The sequence below is a fragment of the Meriones unguiculatus genome, chromosome 2 (assembly GCF_030254825.1).
Source record: "Meriones unguiculatus strain TT.TT164.6M chromosome 2, Bangor_MerUng_6.1, whole genome shotgun sequence".
Classification (NCBI taxonomy): domain Eukaryota; kingdom Metazoa; phylum Chordata; class Mammalia; order Rodentia; family Muridae; genus Meriones; species Meriones unguiculatus.
This window is the reverse complement of record NC_083350.1, coordinates 190,140,110-190,154,705: the sequence shown is the minus strand read 5'-3', so window position 1 is coordinate 190,154,705 and position 14,596 is coordinate 190,140,110. Positions and strand designations below refer to the sequence as shown.

The following is a 14,596-nucleotide window of genomic DNA, read 5'->3' as shown; positions in this document are numbered from 1 at the left end:
GCTTGGCCTGGGCTCCTTCCCGGGAGGCGGGATGCGGACACGCTCGTTGCCCTTGAGTCTCCTTCCTTTGTAGTTTTTTTTTTTTTTTTTTTGGCTTGCGCGGGTACGCGGCCCCCGCGGTTGCAGAGCGCGCGGCGCGGCCACGCCCGGGAGCGCGCGGCCTGGGACGGGAAGCCGCTGCTGGCGCGGCACCGCCCTCCTCCTCCGCCGCGTTTCCCTCTCGGGTGGCCGGCGGTGTCCCGGGGGACGCGGGCGCCACCTCAGGGTGCAGGCCCCGCCAGGCGGCGCAGGGCGCGGGTGCCCGCGGGCGCGCGCGTTGAGGCGGCCGCGCTCCGCCCGCAGAGGCCTGACGATCCGGGCGTCCGGGCCGCGGCCGGGCGAGGGCGCGCGAGTCGGCGGCGGGGGCCGCGCAGCACGGCCGGGAGCGCCCTCCCTCCCCACTCCGCGCGCGGCAGAGCGCGGGCCGGACGCGAACCCGGTGAGCCCCGGGCGGTTTCGCGCGGGGGAGGCTCCGGCCGGCCGCGCGCCTCGCGAGGCGTGGCCGGGAGCGGGCGCTCGGGGGCGTGGGGCTCCCCGCCGGCGGCGGCCTCTGTCGCCACCCGCGGCATGGCCCGCGCGCCCGAGCGCGGGGCCCGGCGGCTCTGAGCGCGGCGCTGCCCGGCGGCCGAGCCCCGTCCCTTTCTGTGGAGAGCGCGCGGTAGCCGCGATGGCCAGCACCAGGAGCATCGAGCTGGAGCATTTCGAGGAGCGGGACAAAAGGCCGCGGCCCGGGGCGCGGAGGGGCGCGCCCGGCTCTGCGGCGGCCGCCGGCGGCCCCGGCCCCCGCGGCAACGGGCTCATCCCCAGCCCGGCGCACAGCGCGCACTGCAGCTTCTACCGCACGCGGACGCTGCAGGCCCTCAGCTCGGAGAAGAAGGCCAAGAAGGCGCGCTTCTACCGGAACGGGGACCGCTACTTCAAAGGCCTGGTCTTTGCCATCTCCAGTGACCGCTTCCGCTCCTTTGACGCGCTGCTGGCCGAGCTCACCCGCTCGCTGTCCGACAACGTGAACCTGCCGCAGGGCGTGCGCACCATCTACACCGTGGACGGCAGCCGGAAGGTCACCAGCCTGGACGAGCTGCTGGAAGGTAGGCGGGTGGGGCGGGCGCGGTGGGTGCGGCCCGCGCGCGGCAGGTGCAGCCCGCGCCTCCCGCCCTGCGCAGGGGGATCCCCGCGCCTCTCCAGCTCCTGTTGGGCTGGGCTGCACCCGCAATCTCTGCTTCCTGAGAGATTTGCCTTTTTGAGGAGGAAGAAGGTTCTAACGAGCAGAGACCAGGGCAGACAGTGGTACCCCTAAGATCGATTTGGCTGGCGGGGCAGCGGGGTAGCCCAGGGCAGCGCCCGTTCCCGCTGCACCTTCTGTGGACAGCTGTGGTTCTGACTTGCTCTGGATTGGGTTTTCTGGTTCCACGTGTGGCAGAAGGCGCTTGGGAGCAAGAGGGGCGAGCCAGCGTAGAAGGACTTGGCCTTGGCTTCGTCTAGGGCCATCCTGGGACTTTTAAAAGTATAGGTGCCTGGCCCCGCCGCTTAGACATTCTGATGTGCTTGGTTTGGGGTATGACTTGGGCATTTAAGAGTTTGGAAAGTTCCACAAAATGGAAAACCACCATGCTTAAAGGATTTTCCACATTTGGTTGGCAGTGAGGTGAGTCAAGGTGAACGTCCCTGAGGAGAGTAACGTTAAGGGGTAGGGTCTAGGGAACCAGCCGCAGAGGCTATTGGAAATTAGTAATCCCGGCACACCAACGTCCTTCAGTCAGAGGGACGGCCTGGCGATGTGCTGGGTTGTTCTTGACTTCCTACCCTGTATGCTTTTGGGAGGGGAGGATGGCTGGTAATTGAGAACCTGGCTTTTAGTTCTAAACAGCACTTCAGAAGGTCAGTCAGACCCGCAGTGCTCCTGACAGAGTGTTTACAGGTAGTCAGCGCTCAGGCATCTTTCTTAATGCAGGTAGTGCGTTCCATGTAGCCATAGCAACAGCAGCTTGTTAGAGGGAGGAGCCGGACTCCTGAACTAGGTGATTTTCTTATTTCAGCATAAGCTGATGTCCTAAAGGCGTTTTCTCTCGCAGATGGGGGAATGAAAGCAAAGCACTTGCCAGGGCTATGAATTTCTAATAGGCCGCAGTTTGTGCTTTTTCTTCTACAGTCCACTTAGAATAGGTTAGACATTCTGTTGAGTCCCAGAGTAGCCACGCTGCTCTGTCACTTTCATCAGATGCCACCTCGCTCTGAACGAGGTTCTCTTCTCATGTGTAAGTTAGCACTAGGAAGGGCTACCTCACACGTTAGTAGTGAGTTTGGGTCTTAAACGCTAAAAGCAGAGGGCAAGAGACCTGGAGGTTTGTCCGTGAAATGAATATGGCAGCGTTGAGAGGCCACAAGGCGTCTGTATGTTTGGTTTTTGAGACGGGTCTCACTATGCAGCTCTGCCTGTCCTGGAACTCACTGTGTAGACCAGGCTGGCCTTGGACTCACAGAGATCCTCCTGCCTCTGGTTTCAGCACAGAGACAGGATCAATACTTCCTGTTTTGTAAACACCCATCACTCATGGGTCTTACCTGCTTTGCCTTCAGATGGCTGATGGTTTTAGTATCCTTCTCTGAAGTTATTTTGACAAGGAGTTAAGTAAAGTCAAACTGCTTCCGAGATGACCGTCCTGATGCGAGAGGTGAGAGCGTTCTTTGGATCCGTGATGACACTTGCTGTGGAGAGTCTCTCTGCCCAGGGTGCAGGTGTGGTTGGGGAAGTTCCTGGCGGATACTCGGAGACCGTGATTTGGGGGGGAGGGGGTTACCAGCTACACGTGCATTGTACACACTGTGCAGCCAACGGTTTCGGGTTGGTCTGGGTCAAGCCGTTTTCATAACGTGAAATGACTGAAAAGAACACTTACCTTTTTTGGTCGTAGTAGGCATCTGTCTAATAGTGATTCTTGGTGTAGTGATTAAATTTCTCAGTTGAGCGGGCTGGCGCATACCTGTGGTCCTACAGCTCTGGAGGCAGAGGCTGCTGAAGGAGCATCAAAATTCAAGGTCCACAGAGTAATTTTCAGGCCAGCTGGGGCTGCAGCGTGAGAACATTGAGCCATCTCTCTCTTTTTTTTAAGAGTGTTTATTATGCAAGTGTGAGAAGCACAGTTTGGCTCCCCGGAGCCCACGTAAATGCTGTGTGGGTGTGAGGCTTGCCTGCAGTCCTAGCTTTGCCAGGCAGAGTGAGAAGATCCCCAGAACAGGCTGCTGCTGAGCCTGGCCCCGTGAGCTCTGCGCGGAGCAGAGGCAGGTGAGACCGCCCACCTTAGGGAGGGAAGGAGGCCCCGGGTAATTCCTAGGCCCAGCCCGCTGCGAGCATGCACACAGCCGTGTACACATGTGCCCCACACGTGTGTCTCTGCAGAGGCAAACGTGCATATTCGCACACACCATTGCCAGATTAAGTTAAACACGCACTCAGGTGTTCAGGCTTGTCCCGCTGAACCGGGCACCATTCACATCAGCTGCCCGAAGCCTCGAGCTGCTCATTTCAGCCACTTACTAACCGCCTCGCTTCCACGCCATACTGTGGGAGGTGACTCCAGGAAAACAAAAATAAAGACAAAATCGTGTCCAGTGAAGAAGAGAAAGCTTGCCTGAAGACGGAAAGGCTTGAGCACGCCTTCCTAGCTGCTATCCCGCTGAATTCAGATGACAAAAGAAATTTGCATAGCCTAGATTTCTCTTCTCCTGCCCTTGGCTAGGACGTCTCTGGAGACTCCAGTTGATCTGGTGTGACTGTAGCACTGTTCCCAAACCAGCCAGCTTCCCCAGCTGGCTCATTTACCCAACTCTCTGGTTAGTTTTGTGGTGTGGGCTCCTGTAATCCTGTTTATTCTTTGAAGCTCTCATAGTGCCCTAACTCCCAAAGGCCAGTGTGGGAGAGTCAGGCTGAGGTGCTTGAGAGTGTGGGCCTGCCCAGCGTGGCGGGCCTCCAAAGGTGCACTCAGCCCAGATCAGGGCTGTGGGGCTCTGCCCTTGTTGGCCCTTTTGCCAAGCACAGGTTGTACAAGACCTGGTTATAGGTGTACAAAGTGGTGTAACATTTATTTCATTTTTAATTTTAAAACTGCCTGTGTGTGTGTGTGTGTGTGCGTGTGCGTGTGTGTGCGCATGCGCGGGTGTGCACGCTACTTCTAGCATGTGGAGGACCCAGGACAGCTTAGAGTAAGCCTCTTCTCTCTGTCTACCGGGTGGGTCGTCGGACCAAACGTAGCCTGTCAGCTTTGGGGGCAGACTGAGGCTATATTGCTGGCCTTGAGAAAGTTAGGATTTATTTGTTTTTACCTATGTGTATGTGTCCTAATGAAACACTTTGTAGTTAGGAGAAACAAAACCTTTGCAAACTCGCCAGTGTTGAAGGAATGACTGTTGTGTAATCGTTTCTGTGAATCTTCTTGCTCCCTCCTTGGCATACACAACAGCATAATAAGCTCTTTGCAGAAGAAATAAAAGGCTGGGCTAGTGGCTCATGCCTTTAATCCCAGCACTCGGGGAAGCAGGAACTCTGAACTCTGTCAGTTCAAGGCCAGCCTGGTCTACAGAGTTGAGTTCCAGGACAGCCAGGGCACAAAGAAACCTTGTCTTAAAAAGCCAAAGCAAACAAACAAACAAAACACAAAACAACAACAAAAAGAATTGAATAAAATGTTAGAGGAAGAAAATGAGTATTTGGGAGAGCAGTCATGAAATTGGAGTATAATACAGTGATTCCCTGGAAGTTAGAAGACAAGGGCAGCATTTCATGAGGCTTTACGCCACGGAAGTGGGTGCTGTGTGGTCCTGTTGTGTGGAGTAAAGGGGATTCGATCTCTGTCGGTGATTGTGAGCCCTTTCTTCAGCATTCCCTCTTCTGTCTCTTATTGATAAAGTAAGCTGCTACCCTGAGGGTTAGAGAGAGATCTTTTCTTATCACTGTCACCATTTACTAAATGTCTTATGTGTAAGTATTGAGACATTTTGCCTGGCTCATTTCCTTTGTAATATCTGGTAAGAGTCAAGGCTGCATTGCTCTCTGTGCTGAACAGATGAGGAAGCCTAGGCTGGGAGAGGGCAAAGAAGCTGCTCTGTCTAGTGGTGAGAGACAGACTAGGCAAGGCCCTTGAGCCTTTCACTCCGCAGTTCTGGGATCTGCCCTTGCTGGACAAGCAGAGGGCTACACTCCGGGATGATTTGAACTTGCATCCCTAAAGCTGCTTTGCTCGGCAGCCCCTGAGAAGTGGCTCATAGGAGGGCGAAGCTCTTTCAGGTAGGACTGCTGTGTTCTTAAATGAGGCTCCTGTGACCTTGTTTTCCTCTTCTGTGGGGAGCTGCCATTCATGACCCAGAGCTATCCCTCACTAGACACGGCCTCCAGAGCCGAGAGAAACGTGGTTCTGTTTGATCAGTCACCTCGTGTGGTTAGTAGTTACTGTTGATTATCGACTTGGCAGGACCTGAGAAGCAGCTGGAGACAGCCCTCTCGGTGTGTCTGTCTAGGAGAGTTTCTAGATGGTGGGAAGGCCCACGTTAACACCGGTGCGCGTGCTGGGATCTGGGCAGACACCGAGAGGTTGAGCTCAGTGCTGAGCACTGCCCTCTGCTTCCTGATTGTGGCTGCAGCTGCCTCACATTCCCGAAAACCTGACTTCCTGGCCGTGATGGGCTGTACCCCAAAGGGCCAGCCCAAACACACGCTTCCTTGAGATGCGTTTGTGACACAGCGGAGAAAAGTAACGGATGCAAGTAGGGTGTGGAGCTTTGGTGCGGTAGCAGAACCGGTTTAAACATGACTGCTTCAGCTTGTTCACTTTGGGAGGCATCTTCAGTGGAGGAGCCCAACTGAGGACTGCTTAACTCCTCGTCTCCTCTAAGGCTGGAGAAATGGCTCAGTGGTGAAGGGCCTGACTGGTCCAGAAGACCCAAGTTTGGTTTCCAGCGCCCATGCTGCACAGCTCGAAACTGCCTGTGACTGGAGTTCCAGGGGTCCAGTGCCTCTGGCCTCCTTGTGCACTCACATGAGCTCACTCTCCCTCCCCACTCCCCCTTCCCTCCTTCGTTTCTTTCTTAAAAAATAAATTTCTTAGAGCATGAAAGGTTGGTCAGGCTGGGCGTGGTGTGCACTCCAGCACCCTGGAAGCAGAGGGAGGCATGCATAGCAAGTTTGAGGCCAGCCGGCTTTATAAAGAGCCCCTGCCCCGCCCTGGGCCAGGTGTTGTGGTCAGATGCAGAATTCAGACGTAATGGGCATGGTTTGGTTTTGCTTTGAGATGGGGCTGCAGTCTAGCCCGGGCTGGCCTGGAACCTGTGACCTTCCCGCCTCAGCCTTGTAGCACATCCTTAGCTTGTAGGGGGATCGTCCGCTTACATCACCTTCCTGAAATATTCAAGCCATTGGGGCTGCGAGCACAGTGCAGTTCGTCCTGGAGAGCACTTGCTTCTGGGGCTTTCTCCACTGCTGTTTTGTGCCAGATCATTAGGTTGGAAGGAATTGGTGGCTGTGTCGCTTTTGAAAGACTTCCTTGGTTAAGACAGACTACTGGACACCTGGCTAGACTGCCAGAACAGAGGTGGTGTAAAAAGCAGCAGCCTTTTCTGATTTTAAATAAGGTTTCCAGAACAACAACAAAACCACAACGAAACCCCAGTGTATTATGTTGTAACTGTTAGTCAAGTTCACTGCTATCTAAGAGGCCTGACCTGAACTCCCTCTTTTAATGCCTGTCACGACCAGATTCTCATAGCACTATTGTGTGTGTATGTGTAAGTTCTAGAGTTATTCTAACAATGTAGTATTTTATGTTGAGTTAACTTCTCTTTTTGTTTGTTTTTGTTTTGTGAGACAGGGTGTCTTACATAGTGCTGGCTGTCCTGGAGCTCACTCTTTAGACCAGGCTGGCCTAGAACTTAGAGCCACTGGCCTCTGCCTCCTGGGATTAATGGTGTGTGCCACCCTTCCTGGTGACTTCTTGAACTTCTTTGAATCAGAAGTACTTTATGACTAGAATTGAGTTGAATACACCTCCATTCCTTAAGACATAGTTTTTATTTTCTAACTCAAGCTGTCTGGTCAGCCATGTTCCCAGAAGCCTTCAGCAGAATGCTTCTTACCTTATATTTTGTCAGAAGCTGTTACCTTTATAGAAAGAAGGAATAGGAAGATACAGGTTTGGTGAGATCAGTTTACATGCTTCTGCCTTCAGGGTGGCCTTTATTAACATTTCAAGTGTGTGGTCTTTCTTTAGCTCAGCTGGCACGAGTACTTCACCCGACCTGAGGTGACAGGTGTGGCTCCCTACACGCTAAAAAGCATACATTCTGAGAATCAAACTGGGGTCCTATGCAGCCGCCCCTCAAAGACTGAGCTGTCTCCACTGTCTGCTATTCTGATACACACATTAGAACATACGTTTAGATCAACCTAGTTAATTGACTTCTTCCTTAAAGGGTCTTTTGCAATTTTAAGATTAATTTTAAAATAATGATACAATTCTTTCTCACAGCCAGTGATTAATAGTCACTCCCTTCGTTTTTTTGCTCATTATTTTCACCTCTTAATAGTATTTTGCCAAGAAAGGACCCTGGGTAAGATACTCAATCCTCATTCAGAAAGGCAAGTGGGATGGACATCAGAAGAGGGAGAAAACAGGGAACAGGACAGGAGCCTACCACAGAGGGCCTCTGAAAAACTCTACCCATCAGGGTATCAAAGCAGATGCTGAGACTCAGCCAAACTTTGGGCAGAGTACAGGGAATCTTATGAAAGAAGGGGGAGAGATAGAAAGACCTGGAAGGGACAGGAGCTCCACAAGGAGAGAAAAAAAAAAATCTGGGCACAGGGGTTTTTTCTGAGACTGATACTCCAACCAAGGACCATGCATGGAGATAACCTAGAACCCCAGCACAGATGTAGCCCATGGCAGCTCAGTCTCCAATTGGGTACCCTAGTAAGGGGAACAGGGACAGTCTCTGACATGAACTCAGTGGCTGGCTCTTTGATCACCTCCCTCTGAGAGGGGATCAGCCTTACCAGGCCACAGAGGAAAGCAATGAAGCCAATCCTGAGGAGACCTGATAGACTAGGGTCAGCGGGAAGGGGAGGAGGACCTCTCCTATCACTGGACTTGGGGAGGGATATGGGAGGAGATGAGGGAAGAAGGGTGGGATTGGGAGGGGACTAGGGAGGGGGCTACAGCTCTGATACAAAGTGAACAAACTGTAATTAATAGAACAATAAAAAGGGGGGGTTGAAGAGACACCATTGAAAAAGAAAAAAATAGTATTTTGCCTTATCTGAAGAATCAAGAGAAAAAAGAAGCCATAGAAATATATTACTGCTTTTGCTCATGTTCATTGAGCCTGTGTGGGAGAAATAACTTGAAAAAGGGCCTGATAGATACCTGTCTCCTTACTTTAGTGATCAAAGTCAGTAGGTGGAAGTTTAAATTCCTTGCAGCCTGGCCCCTGGAGATACTTGAAACATAGTCTTTGGATTCTTACAGTGAAATCATGTCCCACACCCACCTCCAAGGGCTGGGATTAATGGACTATGCCACCACGCCCTCCTAACTTCTTTCTTCTCACTCCAGACAGACCATTTGTAGAGTTCTCAAACTTTGGCCAAGTTCTCTGCCTCCTATCTTCACTCCCCTCCTCTTCCAGGCACCAGGTGCTCTGACTCACAGGGCTGCAGCCTGCCCTGTCTCGTGGCTCCCCTTTAGAGGTTTGGAGTGCTTTCCCCAAACCTTCTCGTTTGTGGAAGATCAGTGAGTCTGTTTTGTTTTGTTTTGACAAGCACCTGTTTTCTGAACCTTTCATCACTTGTGCTGAATCTCATTCATAATCACCATCGCTTCTTAAACTGGGCTAACTTTTGCTGTCTTGAAGGATTAAGGAATGAAGAAAGCAGTTGTTAGGGCCCCAGGGCTGGGAACCACTACTCAGATGAGCCAGGTGCTGTGGCCATTATGCCTGTGCTTGTGTGCGGTCTCCGTCACCTTCCAGTTTGGAACTCTTAGCAGCCTTTCAGCTGTGGAGTTGTTATGTTTACTTGTCTTTTTTGAAGAGGTTCTCACTGTGTAGCTCTGGCTGACCTGGCTCTGAGATCTGCCTGTTTCTGCCTCCCACAGTCAGGCCTGGCTGCATTTGTCTGTATTTGACACAGAGCAGTTACGGTTGTGGGGCAGTGTGTGGCGTCTCAATGCCTCACACAGAGTACGTCCTTCAGGTCAAAGTAGCTGATGTGTCTGCACCTCAAACACTTATGTTTGTGTCAGGGCCCTTCGAGCTCCTCTCTGCTCTGTACCTGGACACTTTCGCTTAATTGTCAGCTGCAGTCATTGCACTGCCGTGTGCTGCAGCAGTTGAGATAGCGACACCGAGCAGTGTTTGCGCCTTGTGAAAATAACAAGGTGGTGGGTGGGTGTAGCTCGGCGGTCAAGGGCTGCTCTACAAGACTCTCAGATGGTTGTCGGCCTTCGGCTCGCCACCTCCGGGGACCGAACGCCCCTTCCCCGGGGTCCATCCCAGACGCCAGCCTATCAGCTGTTCACGTTATGATTCATAACGCAGCAAAGTGACTCTCAGAGGTAGCAGTGAACTGCTTTCATGGTTGGGGTCAGCACAGCGTGAGGAGCGGTATTAAGGGTCATGGCATCAGGAAGGTGAGACGGCTGCTCCGGCAGTAACACCGATCTATGGAGTCTAGCCTCCGGAGGACAGAGCCCAGGGTTAGACCTATTATAACAAAGATATCGTAAATGCAAGGACGGGGTGTGAAGGAGTCCTGCTCCAGTGCTGTCTGAGCACAGTGCCAGGAAAGAGCTGGCAAGCCTTCACGACTGTTGAAGTGTGAGCGAGCTGGTGTGACTGTGGTAGTGGGAACCACCAGTGCGAAGCTGCACGCGCTGTTTGTGCCCACTGAACCGGTGCTCCCGGTCGGCTTCGGGCTGACTGCTGACTGACGTGACGCATTTCAGAATATCGTGCCAGGCAGCTGTGCATTCTGACTAGCTCCTGTTTCTAGTAAGTGTACAGCCCCTGGCCCCTGCTCGCAGCGAGCAGGCTCTGTCTTAGGGCCACCTCTTCCCCTTGCTAACTCCGGCCAAGTTATGTAACCTGAAGCCTAAAGAATTGGGGCTGTGGGCGTGGAGCTTGTGGCCACGCTTTACCGCTTACCGAGAAGCGAGAAGCGTTGCTTAGATGTGTGCTCCTCGATGGGCTGAGGAATGCATTGTATCATAACAATCAGCACAGGAGGAAAAGCCCCGCTGGAACTCCAGGGATGGCTCACGCTGAGGCAGGGGTGTGGAGGTAAGGCAGACCACGCACCTGTCAGCTCTGCCCAGGTGTGAGGTCCTGGGTTGGCCTCATCAGTAAGGCTTCTGTTTTCAGATTTAGGTATTTCCATTGGTCTTTCATTCATTCATTGGTTAATTAGTTAATTAAATCGCTTTACAGCCTGATCCCGGCCCCTCCCTCCTCTCCTCCCGGTCACACCCTCATACCTCCCTCCTCCTCCTATTCCCCCTCAGGGTTTTAGGGGGCGTCAGCTGCACCTCAAGTCACAGCAGGACTGAGTGCATCCTCTCCTACTGTGGCCTGACAAGGCGGCCCAGCTAGGGGGAGGGATCCAGTGGCAGGGAACAGAGGCAGAGACAGCCCCTGCTCCCATTGTTGGGGGACCCACATTCTGTTAGGTTTTAGGCAAACCCCACATAAATACGCAGAAACCTGGATATGTGGATGTATTCTGACTCCCTATCTGTGCCCACAGTGGCTCTTGTGCCCTCTCCTTGGTGGAAAGAATCTTTTTTTTTTTTTTACACTTTATTCACTTTATATCCCTCCCTTCTTCCCTCCCAATCCCACCCTCCCTCCCCTTCCTCATGCATGCCCCTCCCCAAGTCCACTGATAAGGGAGGTTCTCCTCTCCTTTCTGATCTTAGTCTATCAGTTCACATCAAAAGTGGCTGCATTGTCCTCTACTGTGGCCTGGTAAGGCTGCTCCCCCCTCAGGGGTTGGTGATCAAAGAGCAGGCCAATCAGATTATGTCAGAGGCAGTCCCTCTTCACATTGCTATGTAACCCACTTGGACACTGAACTGCCATGGGCTACATCTGTGCAGGGGTTCTAGGTTATCTCCATGCCTGGTACTTGGTTGGAGTATGGGTCTCTGGGAAGACCCCTGTGTTCAAATTTTCTGGTTCTGTTGCTCTCCTTGTGGAGTTCCTGTCCTCTCCAGATCTTACTATTTCCCACTTCTTACATAAGATTGGTGGAAAGGATCTTAAACTCAGCTCTTGCACATAGCTTCAGGAGAGGACTGAGCTTTCAGATGTTGAAGGAATGTGGTCTCAGGACCGCACCTCATTTTGTGTCCTCAGCAGAAGGTGACGGGGATGTGTCCGAGGTCAGGCACATGTGGGTAGAGTGCGGTTTCCCAGAAGAACAGGCGAGTTTGTATCACTTTGCCGATCCCTCTGATTCTTCATTCTGGCAGTGTACAGTTTGGTTAGAAAACCAACTAAATTGTTCAACGCAGTTGACTAACAAAACAGTCTTACTTTTTCCTTCTTAGCCAGCCGAGTGGGGCCTCATCTCAGTGTGCTTCCGAGACTGCCCGCACCCTGGTCCAGATGTTAGACTTCAGGAAGAGCAAGCACACAAGTGTTTTCCTTGTTACATCCTTTTGGGAAGCTTTGCCTTTATTTTGGAAATTAGAAAAACATTTAAGTTCCTAAGATTTAATGCTACCAAACCTTGAATGTCTCCCCATGTTTTCTTTTCCTTTTGTCTTCGTTTCTGCAGTGCCTTGTTTACGTGTGCTAAGTGTGTGCCAGTCAGTCTACCGCCGTTTCCTCGGGGTATGAAGAGTCTGTACTTCAGGCTCAGCTGGGTGTTGATTCCTCATAAGTTTGTCTACCTGCTTCTGCTGCGAGAATGAGGCATGCTGTCAGGGCCCAGATTTTACAGAGCAGAATTAGGTGGCATTAGGTGGTCACTGGAATAAGCAGATGTGAGCGATGGCACTAAGTGACACAGAACTGCTGGTGTTCCAAGTTCCCGCTCTGTAAGATCTCACGTAGCCCCAGATGACAGCCAGCGCCAGCACTGTTATCAAGCACGGAAAGCCTCACGACCTTCCCTGAAGAGGAGAAGGAAGGCTCCCCATGCAGACCCCTTAGGTGGTCAGCCTGGTTCAGAGTCCTTGGAAGAAGGGTGGAGGTGCTGGAGTAGAGAGAGGGCTTGTTTGCAGAGCGACCACGGCAGTGAAAACCTTCCCTGTGTGCTCATGTCCTGTCCACTAGTGACTGTTCCAGATGAACTAGGCTTTGGTTTGTACCTGCTGAAGAAAGAATCACCCACTTTTTTTATTTTTGGTTTTTCAAGACAGGGTTTCCCTGTGTAGCCTTGGCTGTCATGGACTTGCTTTGTAGATCTGGCTGGCCTTGAACTCAGAGTTCTGCCTGCCTCCTCCTCTCTGAGCACCTGGCTAAATCACCTACTTTTTAAAGAAAGTCTTTTTTAGTCAGTTAAAGAATGATTGTGAGAAATCAATAGTTTATAAGCTCCGTGTGCAGAAACTGTGTGTTTGTGCGTTTATGCATGTGTGTGCCACGCTACTGAAGCATGGAGCTGTCACCATGGCTGGCCAGAGGGAGATTTTGTGAGGAATAAATGAGTTTGCTTTTGGAATTAGGGAGTACTTTGTATATAATTACTTGGTTCATTTAATTCTGCAGCCGATGGTGCTGAGACTCGAAGTTTGGTGCAAGGACTTACCAAAGTGACACGTTTGAGCAAAACAAACCCCAGCTTGCACTCGTGATTTCTGGGCCTAGGGCTTTTCACGTTACACCTCTGAGAGCCAGTCGGGGTCATTCAGAAGAAAGGGAGATGGGAGGGCGTTAAGAAAAGGAGGAAGGTCGCGGTGCACCGCCTTTCTGCGGCCCCGAGTTTAGACCCACAGGTTTCCAGAGGCTGTTTAGACACCATGCACCCGATGTGCTGTGGACACTGCCCCGGATCTGACGGTGTGCTGATAACCTTGATATTTGCTTTTCAGGTGAGAGCTACGTGTGTGCCTCCAACGAGCCATTTCGCAAAGTGGATTACACCAAAAATGTTAATCCGAACTGGTCTGTGAACATCAAGGGTGGTGCGACCCGAGCCTTGGCCGTGGCCTCTGTGAAAAGCGAGGTGAAAGAAAGCAAGGATTTCATCAAGCCCAAGTTAGTGACTGTGATTCGAAGCGGCGTGAAGCCCAGAAAGGCCGTGCGGATCCTTCTGAATAAAAAGACTGCCCATTCCTTTGAGCAGGTCCTAACGGACATCACAGAAGCCATTAAACTGGACTCGGGCGTGGTCAAGAGGCTGTGCACGCTGGACGGCAAGCAGGTGAGGCCTTTCTTCCTGCAGCCTGCTGCCTCTTCATTTAGCTTACCTATTGTTCGTCTTTGCAGGTGTTTGAAGAGATGATCTCCAACTTGCTGTGTTGTACAGGATGACCTTGAACTTGGGTCCTCCTTGTACTTCCAAGTGCTCAGCTCCAGAATATAGTGGTCTCCTGGAAGTAATCCTAGCAGGTTCCCATGAGGAGTTTGTGTGTGAGTTAGCCCTTGGGATGAAAAGTAGAAGAGGCTTCCCTTTCTCCAAATATCCCACAGCGCATTGTGTGCTTCTTCAGTTTATAGAAGGGAAGATGTAAATTCTGGGGGGAAGTGTAAGTTGAGGTGCTGTCCTATGCTAAGCGAGACATCATCCATGACTAATTATCAATTAGTTGTTGTTGGCTTGCACGTCACAGAAATAAAAATGAAAGGCACTTACCATGTTTGGAAGGGTCCCCTAGCCTCTATGTTGTGTAATAAGGAAAACGCATTTCAGTGGAAGCATGCTCACAGGAGTGTCCAGATACATTTCTTCAGGAGCAGTGGAGGCAGTTACTCAGCATTTCTGAAAGGAGAACCATTGGCTGGAATTATAGGAACATGTATCAAAGAATCTGATGTGTCTGAAAACTTGGGCAGTATGAAAAAAATGGAAGGGTAAGGTCGGAGTTCTTACAGACAGAGAGGCTTCCAAAGTGTACGTTCCCAAATTCCATGTCCCAGATTATTTCTATTTGTATGATATGAAAGTCTTCCTTTCCGATATTAAATTTCTTCATTTATTTCTCCCCCACATTCTCTGTGTTGGAACAGAGTGGGCACAGAGGCATCAGAGCTGAGGCTTCTGGGAAACGTGACAGTGTCTGAGACCCGACCTTGTGACCCGGTGCTCGCTGCTGCATCTTGTGAGGATTGCAGTGTGGGGTGAGCTTAGGGGGAAGTGCGTGTTTTATGAACCCCCTATTCAGGCTCAGGGTTCCACCCTCAGCACCAAAAATGAACAAGAAAGGCCGGTGTGGTGGCATCGCCTTTCATGCTGGCACTCAGGACGCAGTGAGATCCTGTGTCAGGAGCCGAAAAGAGAAACCCGGGAGCAGCAACCACCAAAACCAAAGCAACCCAGAAAAATAAATGATAGATTCTGGCTTCTGGC

At 51.8% G+C, this 14,596-nt stretch overlaps 1 protein-coding gene across 6 annotated transcripts in view; it reads left to right on the top strand.

Annotated features, from left to right (window-relative positions):
* Window positions 1–559: 559 nt before the first annotated feature.
* Window positions 560–14,596, top strand: part of Dclk2 (doublecortin like kinase 2) — a 118,686-nt gene continuing 104,649 nt past the window's right edge. For all 6 annotated transcript variants that reach the window (XR_002476582.2, XR_002476581.2, XM_021642332.2 and 3 more), the window contains exons 1-2: window positions 560–1,127; window positions 13,119–13,450. Coding sequence is in view for 4 of the 6 variants with exons in the window: in XM_021642332.2 (XP_021498007.1) it covers window positions 707–1,127; window positions 13,119–13,450 (753 nt within the window). In the remaining 2 variants the exon portion in view is untranslated. The remainder of the gene's footprint in view (window positions 1,128–13,118; window positions 13,451–14,596) is intronic.